The 16,464-nt window shown below is 39.1% G+C and overlaps 1 protein-coding gene across 2 annotated transcripts in view; it reads left to right on the top strand.

Moving 5' to 3' along the window:
* The window catches only part of LOC115527383 (cytochrome P450 2C21), a 29,433-nt gene extending 15,263 nt beyond the window's left edge, over nucleotides 1-14,170 (top strand). For both annotated transcript variants that reach the window (XM_030334983.1, XM_030334984.1), the window contains exons 8-10: nucleotides 523-710; nucleotides 5,350-5,491; nucleotides 13,588-14,170. In XM_030334983.1, the coding sequence (XP_030190843.1) occupies nucleotides 523-710; nucleotides 5,350-5,491; nucleotides 13,588-13,769 (512 nt within the window). In that variant the 3' untranslated portion in view covers nucleotides 13,770-14,170. The remainder of the gene's footprint in view (nucleotides 1-522; nucleotides 711-5,349; nucleotides 5,492-13,587) is intronic.
* Nucleotides 14,171-16,464: the final 2,294 nt, after the last annotated feature.

Below are 16,464 nucleotides of genomic sequence, written 5' to 3' on the forward strand. Positions count from 1 at the left end.
GCCTGGGTGGCTCAGTCAGTTAGGCGTCTCTTGATTTCGGTTCAGGTCATGATCTCATGAATCCTGGGATTGATCCCTGTATCAGGCTCCACACTGACAGCATGAAGCCTACTTGGGATTCTCTCTTTTCTCCCTCTCTGCCCCTCCTCCAGTCTCTCTCTCAAAATAAATAAAGTTTAAAAATTTTTTCTAAAAATACTGGCATACACAAAGTGGTTAAACAGCATGGTCTGTAGTGAGCCTTCAAGATCATAGATCCTTGAGTTATCAAACAAAAGTACACAAAACAGAGAATCAGAGCTGAATTTCATGGTATAATTATGTTTTATATGTACATATATTTAAGTCTCTAATGAGATCCCAATTTGCCCAGGAAACAAATTATTTCTTTTTTTCCCCCTATGGTAGTAACCATAAGTGATTTTCCCTTTGCCCAATCTCTTACCACAATGTAACCATGATAAGAAGATTAAGCCAAAAGACATTTTCATTTCACATAAATTCTGATTCCTATCTTGCCAGCTAAAGTCCAGGAAGAGATTGACCGTGTGGTTGGCAGACACCGGAGCCCCTGCATGCAGGACAGGAGCCACATGCCTTACACAGATGCTGTGGTACATGAGATCCAGAGATTCATTGACCTCGTCCCCAACAGTCTGCCCCATTCAGTGACTCAGGACACTAAGTTCAGAGGATACCTCATTCCCAAGGTGAGAGATATTTCATCTGTACTACTCCTTAAGAATCTCAGGTTATCAGCCATCACAATAGTAGGATTATAGATAACCATCTACAGGCATGGCACAGTCATAACCCAGGCATCTTACCCTCTGACTACATGCTTCTGTCCTTTTACTCTGTTGATACAATTTTATATGTAATAGTGCTTAGACTCCCACAGGATTTTCTTCATAGTATTCATTGCCCAGGCTGCTTACTGCCTATGTTTTCTTCTGGGAGTTTTATGGTTTTATGTCTTATGTGAAATTCTTTAATCTATTTTGAGTTAATTTTTGTGTGCGGTGTAAGATAGGGTCTAGTTTTATTCTTTAGTATGTGGCTGCCCAGTTTTTCCAACACCATTTATTGAAGAGACTATCTTTTCTTGATTGTATACCTTGGCTCCTTTGTTGGAAATTAATTGGCCATATATACATGGGTTTATTCCTGGTCTCTCTGTTCTGTTTCATTTATCCATGTTTGTTTTTATGCCAATACTATACTGTCTTAATGACTATAGCTTTGTAACAGAGTTCGAAATCACAAAGTTTGATGCCTCCAGGTTTGTTTTTCTTCCTCAAGATTTCTTTGGCTATTCAGGATCTTTTGTGGCTCCATACAAATTTTAGGATTACTTGTTCTATTTCTGGAAAAAATCCCATAGGAATCTTGATAGGTATTGCATTGAATCTATACATGGCTTTGGGTGATAGGGACATTTTAACAATATTAATTTTCCCCAGTCCATGAGCACAGAATATCTTTCCATTTATTTGTGTCTTCTTCCATTTCTTTCATCAGTGTCCTACAGGTTTAAGTGTACAATCTTGCACCTCCTTGGTTAAATTTATTACTAGATTTTTTATGCCATTGTGAATAAGACTGTTTTCTTAATTTATAGTTCATTATTAATGTATAGAAATGCAACAGATTTTTGTGTATTGATTTTGTATCAGTTTATTCTAACAGTTTGGGTAGAGTCTTTAGATCTACAATATCGTGTTTTCTTCAAATAGTAACAGTTTTACTTCTTTCCTGTATGGATGCCCTTTATTTCTTTTTCTTGCTAATGCTTTAGACTAGGACGTGTAATACTATGTTGAATAAAAGTGGTGAGAGTGGGGGGCGCCTGGATGGTTCAGTCAGTTAAGCATCTGACTTTGGCTCAGGTCATGATCTTGTGGTCCGTGAGTTCGAGCCCCATGTCGGGCTCTGTGCTGATAGCTCAGAGCCTGGAGCCTTCTTCGGATTCTGTGTCTCCCTCTCTCTCTGACCCTCCCCCGTTCATGCTCTGTCTGTCTCAAAAAACAAAAACAAAAAAAGCACAAAAAACGTTACAAGTGGTGAGAGTGGGCATCCTTCTTTTGTTCCTGATCTTAGAGGAAAAGCTTTCAGCCTTTCACCATTGAGTATGATGTTTGCTGTTGTCTTATCATATATGGCCTTTATGATGTTGAGGTACCCTTCCTCTTTATTTACTTGTTGAACTTTTGTCATAAGTGAATGTTGAATTTTGTCGGATGCTTTTTTCTGCATCTACTGAAATCATATGGTTTTTATAGTTCATTTTTTTTTTTTTAATTTTTTTTTTTCAACGTTTATTTATTTTTGGGACAGAGAGAGACAGAGCATGAACGGGGGAGGGGCAGAGAGAGAGGGAGACACAGAATCGGAAGCAGGCTCCAGGCTCTGAGCCATCAGCCCAGAGCCCGACGCGGGGCTCGAACTCACGGACCGCGAGATCGTGACCTGGCTGAAGTCAGACGCTGAACCGACTACGCCACCCAGGCGCCCCTATAGTTCATTTTTTAATGTGTATCACATTGGTTTGTGGATGTTGAACCATCCTTGCATCCCCGAGATAAATCCCACTTGATTATGTATATGATCCTTTTATTGTACTTCAATTCAGTTTGCTAAGATTTTGCTGAGGATTTTTACGTCTTTATTCATCAGAGATATTCGCCTTTTCTTGTGATATCCTCGTCTGGTTTTGGTACTAGGATTATGCTGGACTCACTAAATGAATTTACAAGTATTCCCTCCTCTTCTATTTTTACATAGAGTTGAGAAGGATTGGTATTCATTCATCTTTAAATATTTGGTAGAATCTACCAGTGAAGCTATCTGGTCCTGGACTTGTGTTTGTTGAGAGAGTTTTGATTACTGATTCAATCAGAGTAATAGGTCTGTTCAGATTTTCTATTTCTTTGTGATTCAGTCTTGGTATGTTGTATGTTTTTAGGAATTTATCTATATCTTCTAGGTTGTCCAATTTGTTGGTGTATAATTATGCATGGCAGTCTCATGTTCTCTTGATTTCTGTGGTATCAGTTGTAATAGCCTATTTCATTTCTGATATAGAGTCCTTTCTTTTTTCTTAGTGAGACTAACTGAAGGTTAGTCAGTTTTGCTTATCTTTCTTTTCAAAAAACAAGCTCTTAGTTTCATTGGTATTTTCTATTGTTCTTTTAGTTTCTATTTCATTTATTTCAACCCTGATCTTTGTTATTTCCTTGCTCCTCCTAACTTCGGGCTTCATTTGTTCTTTCTTTAGTTCCATGAGGCATAAAGTTAAGTTGTTTGAGATTTTTCATATTTCTTGATGTAGGCATTTATTACTATGAACTTTCCTCTTTTAACTGCTTTTCCTGCATCCCATAAGCTTCAGTATGTTGTATTTCCATTTCATTTCTCTCGGGGTATGTGTTTCTCTTTTGATTTATTCTTTAATTCATTGGTTGTTCAGTAGCATGATATTTCATCTCCACAAATCTGTGAATTTTTCAGTTTTGTTCATGTTTCTAGATTCATATCACTGTGGTCAGAAAACATGCTTGATATGATTTTAATCTTCTGCCTTTTGTTAATGCTTATTTTGTGCACTAACATATTATCTGTCCTGAAGAATATTCCACATGTGCTTGAGAAGAACATGTACTCTGTTGCTTTTGGATGGACTGTTCTGTGTCTGTTAAACACACACTCATACACTCATATGCTTTGAAGCTCTTATGTGATAAATCTGACAACTAGGATATTATGGGGTCTGTTTCTATGAATTTTTTTTCTTTAATTTTGGGTCACATTTCTTTTTTCACATGTTTAATGATTTATTATATGCTTAATATTTTGAATGATGCCTTGTGGGGAGTCTGGATTATGCTGTCTTCCTTTAAAGAGCATTGACTTTTATTTTGGCAGGCAGCTAAATTACTGACAGATGCTTTTCAGTCTGTGAGGCTTACTATAACTCTTTCGTTGTGGATTGGTTTCAATTCTGAAATTAGTCTTTGTGCATGGCCCTTAGTCTGATGTGAGTTCCTTAGTCCAACGATTTAGAAGTTTGGGGTTGCCTTAGCATCTGAGGTGCTAAGAAAGTTCTCTCCATCCTAGCTGGGTTGGAACCTCAGTTCCTCTATCACTGCACAACATGTGTTATCCACCTGCAGTTCTCAAGCAGTCGTACCCTGATAGGCTTCATGGAGTTTCCTGTGTTTGTGCCTCCCAACCCATAATCATGGACTCACAGAGTCTTATAAGGTCATAGGTCTTATATACCTTTGAGATCCTCTCTATTTGTAGATTCTTCTTGGCCTGTATCCTTCTTCATGAATTCTAGATGCCAAGTTTTTATCTCTGTCTCCTTAGCTGAAAAAAGAGTAGCACTTTGCTTGACCCTCACCTCCCTGAACTCTTAGGTAGATCCTACAATCACTCTGAATTTCTGCCTGACAACACTTTCCTCCTAATTTTTCTTTAGTGAAGTATCACAATCCTGGATTGCCTCTTGTTCTGTGCCAGAGAACTGTTTCTTCATATACTTTTTTTTCTGGATTTATATTCGTGTTAGTCGTGAGGACAACTCCAAAGCAGTTATTCTGTTATAGTCTGAAGTAGATGGTCCCACCAGCCAGGAGAAGTGTTTTGTAACTAACTTTATATGGAAGCCTATTCTAGGACTGACCATACTGTCTTCCAAAGATTCAGTTGATTTTGAAAACTAACCTCCAAGTCATTATGTTGCACTGTATCTATGAGTTTAAGAGCACCCTACTAGGAAGCAGAAATGCTCTCTCATTTCTACAATAATATGCAACAATTCAGTTGAAACAGCATAGCTCTTTTAAACTTACCCGTTTGTTACTTTTAAAAAAATTTTAAGTAAGCTCTATGCCCAAAGTCAGAACCCATAGACCCTGAGACCAAGAGTCCCACACTTTGCCAACTGAGCCAGCCAGACACCCCTAAGTTTGTCATCTTGATGGGAAGATGAAGGGCTTTCAAGAATATGGCCACTCAAGTAGAGTTTTGAAGACCTCATTTTCAGTGGCATCAGCACCTTGAGACAATACTGAAATCCACTGGTCAACAGTGTACTCTAGGGAGCTCCCTTAGTTTTCTGAAAAGCAAGTGCTGGTGTCAGGCTACAAAGTTTGGAGTCTGTTAACAGTGCTTTGGACTGCCATTACATGATTTAAAACCTGTTAGGGTTGGTCATTAGTTTGTTCTGTGACATGGAGTAAATAAATCACTTCTGTGTCTCAGTCTCCTCATCTATAAAACAAAAGGATTTCAGGCTCCATGACCTTCATCATAATCCAGTTTATCTGTTTCTCTTTATATCAGGGCACAACCATATTAACATCTCTGACTTCTGTCCTGTATGATGACAAAGAGTTTCCCAACCCAGATCAGTTTGATCCTGGCCACTTCCTGGATGAAAGTGGCAACTTTAAGAAGAGTGACTACTTCCTGGCTTTTTCAGCAGGTAAGCAAGCTCCATTTTTATGTATGCATCAGGGGTCAGTGAGATGAGGAAGGCTTTGCATGGAGGCTATTCTGGACTGAACAAATTGTTATTTGTATGAGGCTAGAGGCATCACTCCCAAAGCCCAGGTTATTTCTCGTTCAATTGGAGTCTGCCCTCACCAAGTTTGGCACCAGGACCCACCACTGAGATGCCTATAAAGGGGCAGGAGCAGAGGGTAATGGAAATTTGAGTATCTTCCTTTAATTTGTCAGTGGCCTGGGAAGAAACAGGTGGCATACTCAAAAAGGCTAATTAAAGAGAATGTAACGATGAGACGATTTTCAGAGGGTGGGTAGGATTAAGGTAAATAACAAGATATTATAAAGTACTCAGAGACTAGCATAAGCAGGAAGAGGTTACCATCCTAAGTTGGAAAGGATGAGGGAAGGAGGGCATTACTGGGATCCAAATAGACCTTTAGGAAAGAAAGAGTGGATGCCTCAACGGGAGATGTGTCTATAGTAAAGCGATACAACCACTGCCTGAACTATAGCCTGACAGGGTAGGATTGAGGGAATAAATACTCTGACTTTCTCAATGTCCAATGCTCTGAATTTATTCAGAACTCAGAAGGGAACTAACATCTCAGTTTATGCATCTATAGAAATCACCTTCCTGAACACAGAGTAGGCATAAAAGACAAACACAAAATAGAGCTGGAAGGCAGGAGAAATGGAAAATATTCAGCACACTCCAAAGGAGAAACAGGAGGAAGACAGGAGGGTAACAGGACTTTCCTGTAGAAGTAATTGAAACAGAGACAAAAATAGGAGATTTGCTCCTGATTGAATATCTAAGAAAAACAAGTATCAAGCAACCCTTGCTATCGTGGTCCCAGGATTATGTGCAACTCCCGGAGATTATCTCAAAGCAAGATGCTGCTATACTACTCCTTACCTTTCTTCCTATATTTTGAGCCCATTACTGTGTAATGAGACTCCTTGAGATTTCTATTCAAGTCACAGGGCTTGCAGACCTGCTTTTGCCCTGACACTGTGGGTGTCATTACAAGATCTGAGGCCTTACCTTAAGAACTTATGTTCCAGTATGTGAGATAGGTGAATAATTATAATTTCATCTGAAATGTGCTGTTTTAGAAGCATTAACTAGTGTTATGGAAAACAGATAAAGAAGGGAGTTATATGCTCTGAGCACATCAAAAAACTTTGCATAAAAGAAATGATATCTGAGCTGGATCTAGAATGATGTAGAAAATATGAGCAGACAGAGTAGAATGGAGGGCTATTTCCGCTGGAGGAATGACTAGACTCTAGACAGCATTTGAAATTGCCAGTCTGGGGATTAGTGATTAGTTAGTATGTTTGTGGCTGATTTGTAATATTTCTTTTTTTCCTACCCTCTTAGTTCAGGATGACATAAATACCTTATTTTGCCTGATCATCTTTGGAATTTTCAGGTCTGTGTGGATTCTCTGCACATGTGAAATTGAATTTGGTTTTCTTCTGTTTATTTGTCTCATGTCAATTTGATTCTTAGTCCAGCTAAGAGGACCTTGAGGGGGACAGGAAATTCTTGCTCCCCAACAGACAATTCGTGTGTCAGCAGGACACCTTAACTCACTGGACCCTGCTCGCCCCACACACTATGATAGCCAAAAGTCCCTGAGGACAGCTGGCACAAGGTAAGATTTCTTAGCATGTCAGTCTCTGAGAATCTCTATCTACAGAGTCTGATGGAGCAAGAATGATAAGAGTCCTTTTTCTCTCTTTCCAAATTTAGATTAACAGGAGAAAATACTTGTAGGGCTGGTTCCTTGGGCTTAGGGACTGACTCTTGTTGAGTTTTGTAGGATACTCTTCGGTAACTGATCTATTTCCCCCCAGAGATGGTCTTTGTTCTCCTTAGTGTCTTTTATGTCACTTGTCCTACAAACTTTGCCCTATGTTAATGGGTACATGAAGTCAAAGCTGTTGCTAACAGACTTCTTGGAAGTCAAAGCTGCAGAACTGGTGGACATGGGTTGAACACTTAAAAGAAGTTAGAACTAAGGCTCCTGGCTGGCTTGGTCAGTGGAGTGTGTGACTCTTGATCTCAAGGTTGTGGGTTTGAGACCCATGGTGGGTGTGGATTTTGCTTAAAAAATAAAATTTTTTAAAAAAGAGAGAATTCCAAGCAGGCTCCTCACTGTCAGCACAGACCCCGATGCAGGGCTCGAACTCACAAACCCACCATGAGATCATGACCTGAGCCAAAAGCAGATGCTCAACCAACTGAGCCACCCAGGTGCTCCAAAAAATAAAATATATTTTTTAAAAATCTGTTCGAGCACTCACCACTTCAAGAAGTCTCCTGTGATAGGATAAGTTGGTCACAGAACAGGTTGGATTGATAACAGATCACCTGCCAGCCTCAAGAAAAAGGCACCCTGTGAAACAACACACAGTCCCCAACCCTGTGGCACATCCTTCAAGTATTAGTGTGGCTCCAAGCTACCCAACACTTAGGTAAAGCTGTTGAAGTGCACATATACAGGATAGGATTTTTCCTTTTGTCTTGTTCTTTGTCCTAAGAGCTTGACTTTGTGACCAGTGAGAATATTCTCTTTGGTCTCCACCATCTGGAGGATGCACTTAACAGGGTGTACCTTGGTGGCCAAACAGAATGGGGCTCCAAGTCTTTCTCTGGCCATGACAGTTCTTAAGAGGTCCCAACCCATAGGAACCTTTGTCATCTCAACCTTTGTTTCCTGTTTGTGCCAGGAAGACCCATTACAGGAGTGCCTGCCTGGTGTCACAGATTAGCAGGTCTGTGACGGAGGTACCTCACTTTCACAGTGAACTATAATACCAGTATTTTTTAGATTGGCAAATTTGTGAATACATTTTGTAACTTAGAAACGTGTACTTCATCATAGTACAGTCTTTCAGTAAAGAACAAACCAGGTTTACTCACAGACCCAAATTTATCTTTAGTTTCTCTGTAATAAGACAAAAATAGAGGGACACCCGGGTGGCTCAGTCAGTAAAGTGACTGGCTCTTGATTTTGGCTCAGGTCGTGATCTCATGGTTCATGGGATCAAGCCCTGCATTGGGCTCTGCACTGACATTGCAGAGCCTGCTTGGGATGCTCTCTCTCTTTGTCCCTCCCCTGCTCACATTCACTTTCTCTCTCTCAAAATAAATCAACAAATTTTTTAAAAAAGAAACAAAAACAGATAAACCTATGTTCGGTACTTAAAGTTTCATTATTTTATCTTATTTGGAAATGATCTAGATATTCAATGAATTTAACTTAACATTTAACTTAGCCAAACTTTAAAACTTCAGGTTACTGAAGATTTTGGTAGCCCTTTAAAAGTTTACCTACAAACCATTTAATCTTATTTCTATCTATTTATTTTTATTATTTTTTAAATAAAAAGTTTACCTGCAAACTATTTTATCTTTCTATCTATTTATTTTTATTATTTTTTGGGAGAGCACAAGTAGGGGAGGGGCAGAGGATCTGAAGCGGGGTCTGTGCTGACAAGCTGACAGCAGTGAGCCCAATGTTGGGCTCGAACTCATGAACTGTGAGATCATGACCTGAAGTGAGACGCTCAACTGACTGAGCCACCAGGCACCCCTACATCTATTTACTTGTTCTGAACTGTTATGCTGAGACTAGCCACAAAATTTTATAAGGTATTAGACAAAGTCAACCATTATTTTAAGTTTCTTTTTCCTGACAAATTTTGTAAGCTATAATATGGACTTATTTGACTTTCAGTAAACATAGGCAGGATAAAAGTTTTATATTTAATCCTGATAACTCCAAAGACATGGCTATTTTAATTAAACCAACAATTTTTTTTTTTTAATTTTTTTTTCAACGTTTATTTATTTTTGGGACAGAGAGAGACAGAGCATGAATGGGGGAGGGGCAGAGAGAGAGGGAGACACAGAATCAGAAACAGGCTCCAGGCTCTGAGCCATCAGCCCAGAGCCTGATGCGGGGCTCGAACTCCCGGACCGCGAGATCGTGACCTGGCTGAAGTCGGACGCTTAACCGACTGCGCCACCCAGGCGCCCCTTACCAACAATTTTTTTTTGAGAGAGAGAGAGAGAGAGTACATGCGAGCAGGGGAGAGGGAGAGAGAGAATCCATGCTGAGCATAGAGCCCAATGTAGAGCCTGATCCCGTGACCCTGTGGATCATGACCTAAGCTGAAATCAAGAGTCAAGAGGTACTCTAAACCAACGACTTTAAATTAGCTTTAATATTGAATATTTTCGGGGCACCTGGGTGACTTGGTGCGTTAAGCATCCAACTTTGGCTCAGGTCATGATCTCACAGCTTGTGAGTTTGAGCCTCACATCAGGCTCTGTGCTGACAGCTCAAAGCCTGGACCCTGCTTCACATTCTGTGTCTCCCTCTCTCTCTGCCCCTCCCCTGTTCATGCTCTGTCTCTGTCTCAGAAATGAATAAACATTAAAAAATTTAATATTGAATATTTTCTGAGATCACATAAACTTGAAAAATATTTAGGTTAGTTTCTATCTTCCTGAGTTTTAGAATGCCCAATCCTTACAAGTACTTGTCTTCAAGCCAACTAAATGGAGCTCTTTTACAAATTTATTTTTTTTAATGTTTATTTTTTTCATTTTGAGAGAGAGAGAGAGAGAGAGAGAGAATCCCAAGCAGACTCCAAGCTCATCATGGAGCCCAATGTGGGGCTCGATCTCATGACTGAGATCATGACCTGAGTCAATATCAAGAGTCTGATACTGGGGCTCCTGGGTGGCTCAGTCAGTTGAGCATAAGCTCTTGATCTCAGCTCAGGTCATGATCTCATGGTTTGTGGGGACAAGCCCTGAATTGGGCTCTGCACTGACAGCATAGAGCCTGCTTGGATTCTCTTGCCCCCCCACCCCGCCCCTGCCCCTCCTCCATGCTCTCTCTCTCTCTCAAAATAAATAAACTTTAAAAAAGAAAAAAAGTCAAATAACCAACTGAGCGACTCAGGTGCCCCTGAAGTTTGTATTTAAAAGAAAGGCTTTTACATCCTAGAGATGATAAATGTAGAAAATTTACATCACAAAGGCACAGAGAAAAGTATCCAAGTTTTTTCCAAGTCTGAACACAAGAGGCATTTTAGCAGTTTGTACTTGGAAAGGCCTCTTCCCCTACCACTGTCACCCTACCCCACCTTTTGCTTTTTTTTCAGTCTCAGGTGATTGTGGGCTGTGTTCAAAGACATTAAATTTATAATTTCAAGGGACAGAGAAGGTAAAAAAAAAAATTTTTTTTAGAGTTTCAGTGTAATTACTATTTAAAATTTAATTATTCTTTTAAGTCCTAAACAATATTGTTCCAAATTGTAATCTTCTGTAGTATCTGTAAACATTTTGAGAGAAATAGACCAGGTTTGGGGATTGGTAAAGAGAGGTAAGCTTTGACTTGTTTCTAGAGTTGCATCTCTGGTTTTGTAGAGCTTTGAAAGAGAGTTGTTTCTAATTCCTCAAAGGACTGGATTACAGCCTGAATATCACGGGATTGGCCCTTTTTTTTTTTTTAACTAAATTTGCTTTTTTATATCAGGCAGATTTTTTATTAAAATGGGAATCAAAAGATTCATGCCTTTGTAAAGTCTGTGTGAAGCATTTTAACAAAAGCCTTCTTTCTGGTTGCACAATTTAATCTGGGCTTCTAACAGTCCCTGAATATCGGCCTTTCCCTGATCATTTATAGGAGGGCCTAGGAGAAATTTTGGTCATGTTTCCTCTCTGAAGGGAGGGTTGTGACTAGTGATTAATCTTTTTAATTTCTCTCTAAATTTGCTAGGATCCTTTGAAAGTAGAGGTTAAAAGGGCTTGATAATTTAAAAGCTTTGCAGCTGTCCAGGGGACACAAATTCTTTTGCCTTGGGGGTCTAGGATACACTAGCCAAGTACATTGCCTAGGAATGCCTGAAGCTGTCATAAACTAATTACAGTGCCCTGGAAGGTAGAAGCAAAGTCAGCCTTATTGCTTTTGTTAAATTCCTTTCCTGGCTTTCAGCAATTACATGAGCAGCCTGTAGAATTTGAACGTAGAGATGAAGTTGGAGTGCTCTCTGTAAATCCTTATAGGGAAAGGGAAGTTAAAATAGGCATTTTAGGGAGAATTTATGTTGTATGTGGACCTTTATTTTAAGTCTAGTTCCTCTTCTTTCATCTTATCAAGGGAATCCCTGAGGCTAGCCATTCAACTAAGTTTAAAATGTTTTTCTTCTTTTTTCAAATATTAACTAATTTAAAGGATCTGTCGTCGGGCCATTGATGAGTAGGATCTCTTATGAGCAACTCAAACCAATAAGCCTTTTAATGCCTTAACCAAAGATACAAGAGGTGTCCAGAGAAAGGGCATAGATGACACAGCCCTCATGATCCAAAAGTTTACTCCCATAATTAATCTAAGAAAGCAGAGGCCTTCATTGCTGGTCTCCAACAAAATCTTGAGATGCTTCCAGTCAAAGACAATAATCCGTGACACTAGGCGTGTGCTCCTATAATGGCAGTTTCCAGCACTAACAAGAAATGAAGGTTGAGAATATAAAGGCTCCTATGGGCTGGGACTTCTCATGACAAACACCCTTGAGAGCTGGCATGGCCAGACAGAAAGAGAGAGAGACTCATATCCCTCTTCCTTTCAATTGGACATTAAGGTGCACCCAGATAGGTGTATCTCCTCCAGATGGTGGAGACCAAAGAGCATATTATCACTGCTCACAAAGCCAAGCTCTTAGGAGCTTGTTCTATGAACAAGACAAAGGGAAAAACCCTATCTGGTTTTTCTTTCAGCTAAATCTTGGGTGTCTTGGAGCCACACTCATTCCTAAGAGGAATGTGCCACAGAGTTGGGGATTGTGTGTTGTTTTCAAGTGTACCTCATTACACAGCTGTTTCCTTGAGGTTGGCAGGTGGCCAAGTGTTAATCTAACCTGTTCTGTGACCAATTTATCCTATCACAGGAACCTTCTTAAGGTGGCAAGTGCTCTAACAGCTTTTAAGTGTTCGATCCGCACCCACCAGTTTTGCAGCTTTGGTTTCCAAGATGTCCTTTAAACAGCAGGCTTATAGGGCCTATGCCTGCTTTCTGCCCTATGCTAATTCCTTATTATGACAAACAACATAAAAGAAACAAGGAAAACAAAGACTATCTCTGGTTAATCTATTTTCTCCAAAAGAGTGCTCTACCAAATTTACCAAGAGTTGCTAAACCCAAGGACCTAGTTACACAAGTATTTTCTCCTGCTAATCTGAATTTAGAAAGAGAGAATGACTCTCACCATTCTTGCTCTATCAGACTCCTCAGATTCCAGGAGACTGACATGGTAAGAAATCTTACCTTCTGTCGGCTCTAGGTCAGATGTCCCAAGGATCTCCCAGCCACAGCTATGTTTGTGACAAGCAGCATCCAGTGTGTTAAAGTGTACTACCAACTAGGCCAGGTGTCCGGGATGAAAAATTTTCCTCTGCCTTTCAAGGTCCTTCCCAGCTAGACTAAAAAGTGAAATTGACATGAGACAGATTAAGAGGAGAAAATCAAATTTAGTTTCATAGATATGGGGAATCCACAGACATGAAATTTCAAATACAGTCAGGCAACATGAGGTTTCTATGACGTCCTGAGCTAAGGAGAGGGGAAGGGGTCTGGGGATTCACAGGGAAGGAACACCATTAGAGGGAAGGTGAGAGAGATGTTTCAAAAACAAAGGTCTCCCTGTTACGCAGAGACGTTTCTTAGGTAAAGAAGAATCTCTGTTAATTGCTCTCTTCTTGGTATAAGCTGGAAGTTGAGGGAGAGGTAAGGAGCTTTTCTTGAATCTGCTGGGTTTTGATTGCTTTTAACTAAAAATAATTTTTATGCCAAAGTGGCCCATCTTGTGGTGACCTGCCCTGGCCTTTACACATGCCCACAGAAACGTACTGAGGAAATGAAGGTAACCAGGTTTCAGTGTAGACAAAAGAAGGCATAGGTTAATTAGTCTATTAATATATTTATTTTCTTCCCTGTGTGCTGACTCAGAAAAAAAAATTAAATGAGTATTTAATTTATGTGTCATTTTTAGGAAAGAGAGTTTGTATTGGAGAAGGCCTGGCCCGCATGGAGCTGTTTTTACTACTGACCAACATTTTACAGCATTTTACGTTGAAATCTGTGGTTGATCCAAAGGACCTTGAAACTGCCCCAATTGTCAATGGGGTGGGTGCTGCACCGCCCGTATATAAGCTGTGCTTCATTCCAGTCTGAAGAAAGGTCAGGCCTCATGTGAACAAGCCAGATGCTTTCTGTCCTGTGTGTTAGCTGGATGACATTCCTGACCCTGTCTCTTCTAATTTTCCTCATCCTTTCAGATTCAGTTCAGATTTCCCCACATGGAACAAAAACTCACTTTCCAATAAAATTCTTTTTGTAATTGTGAGATCTTAAGCTGTATCTCATCTGCAGTGTATACCAAATGTAAGAGACTTCAAAATGTCATATTGAATATTAAAAATTATCCTGAGTTAAAAAAGTTTTTTAAATATATAAAATTTGCTCGTCTCTTACTCCAGTTAGCTCTCCAGGGGAATAATCTTTTGATAGTTTGGCATGTACAATTTGTTTTTTTCCCAATAATTATTAAAAAATAATTGGGGGGGGGGCACCTGGGTGGCTTAGTTGGTTAAGCATCCCACTTGATTTCAGCTTAAGCCATGATCTTGCAGTCATGAGATCGAGCCCCATGTCAGGCTCTGTGCTGAGCTTGGAGCCTGCTTGGGATTCTCTCTCTCCCTCTCTCTCTCTGCCCCTTGCCTGCTTGTGCTCAATCTCTCTCAAAATAAAAAAAAAAAATCGTGTGTGATGCATGTTTGTGTATACATGTATGTATAAGTATATACATGCAGGGAGAAAACAGAAGATCATTCTAGCCAGAGGCAATAACATGAGATAAAACTTGAATTTGCTGCTCTGTCCAAGGATGCCCTTCCTGTTTTCCCCTACTGGTTAAACACACAAATGGAGACACACACATACACAGACATAGTAAGGCAAAGAATAGGGGAAGGTGATGTGTATGTATGGTTATATTTGAATACACATATCAGTGTGCTCGCTTCGGCAGCACATATACTAAAATTGAATACACATATCAGAAATATGGGTTTTTATGTATGTGTGTATACACATATACCTATGATTTGCTGGTGACATATTTTTACAAGTCATATAAATAAAAATACCCTGTTGTATGGCTATAATTTTTAAAATTATCTCCTTATTCAAGGGTATTTATTTTTGAATTTTTGTTGATATAAAAAGGCTGCTATATGTGTCTTTCATTATTCAGGAATAAATGTGAAATGGCTGCACATACATGTGCACTTTTATTTTTCATACATACTGAAGCATAAGACAAAAATTATGTGTCTGTTTACTTTTCTATCATGAGTATATAATCAAAACACTATTTGACCAAATCCTTGTATAATATTGAGGATTGAATTCTTTGGTAGATTTAGTAATTTTTAACTAAAACTTCATAGATTTTCAAGTAGGAAATCCTATCACCTGTAAATATTTCATTGCAATGACCAGGAATTTCCAGAAATAAATAACATCTATATATCTAGGTCTTGGTCTCTCTGTCTCTTTCTGACTTATCACACACACACGTGCATATAAAATTTGTCAGCATGGAAAAAAGAAAGCTGTGAGGATTTGTGGGGACAAGATAACAGAGGGCTTGGGAAATCTATATTGGGAACTCTGATATTTGTATGATTTTATTCTTGAGGTGATTTCTGATTTGAAATCAGGTGCTGAGTGGCTGAAAGGCTAACTATAAAATATTTAAGAGCCTTAGAATCTGAAAAGAATTTTTGCAGATTCTCCGGGGTAGAAGAAAAAGAATAGAGATCAGAGCTGGCCAAGTAAGAAGGACCAAGTAAACACCTCCACTTGAGCTGAAGCCTGAAAGTCTTGGGGGAGCTGCACGCAAGGATCAAGAATAAACCTGGGGATGCCTGGCTGGCTCAGTCGGAAAAGCATGCAACTCCTGATCTCGGGGTTGTGAGTTTGAGCCCCATGATGGGTATGGAGATTACTGAAAAATAAAATCTTAAAAACAAAAGCCTGAAGCTAAACAGGCTGATTACTAGTAAGGAAATTTAATCAGTAATCAAAAAACTCCCAATAAAAACAAGTCCAGGACCAGATGGCTTCACTAGTGAATTCTACCAAACATTTAAAAGAAGAAGACCTAAAACATATTCCCCTTAAACTATTCCAAAAAATAAGTGAAGGATAAAAAAAAAAAATCACATGATCTCAATAACTTCGGAAAAAGTATTTGACAAAATTCAACATCCATTCATGATAAAAGCTCTCAACAAAGTGGGCTCAGAGGGAACATACCACAACATAACAAAGGCCATATCTGACAAACCCACAGCTAACGTCAACCTCAATGGTGAAAAACTTAGAGCTTTTCCTCTAATATAAGGAAACAAAGGTGCCCACTCTCACCACTTTTATTCAACATAGTACTAGAAGTGCTAAGCACAGCATTCAGATAAGAAAAAGGAAAAAAGGGGGTGGCAGGGGAAGAAAAGAAAACACATCCAAATTGGTAAGGAAATAAAATTGTCACTATTTGCAGATGATGTGATACTATACAGAGAAAACACTAAAGCTTCCTCTGTGTATAACTTTTGACTCCCTCAAAACTTAACTACTAAAGCCTACTGTTCACCAGAAGCCTTACTGATAACATAAACAGTTGCTTAACACATATTTTGTATATTAGGTAGTGTATTCTTATAATAAAGCAAAGCTAGGGAAAAAATATTAAGAAAATCATGAGAAAATATATTTACAGTACTGTATATTTTTATTAAAAATTTTTTAAAAAAATATACAGTACTATATATTTATTTCAAACCTCTGCTGGTCACAGGTCAAT

Source organism: Lynx canadensis, chromosome D2 (genome assembly GCF_007474595.2).
Source record: "Lynx canadensis isolate LIC74 chromosome D2, mLynCan4.pri.v2, whole genome shotgun sequence".
NCBI lineage: Eukaryota > Metazoa > Chordata > Mammalia > Carnivora > Felidae > Lynx > Lynx canadensis.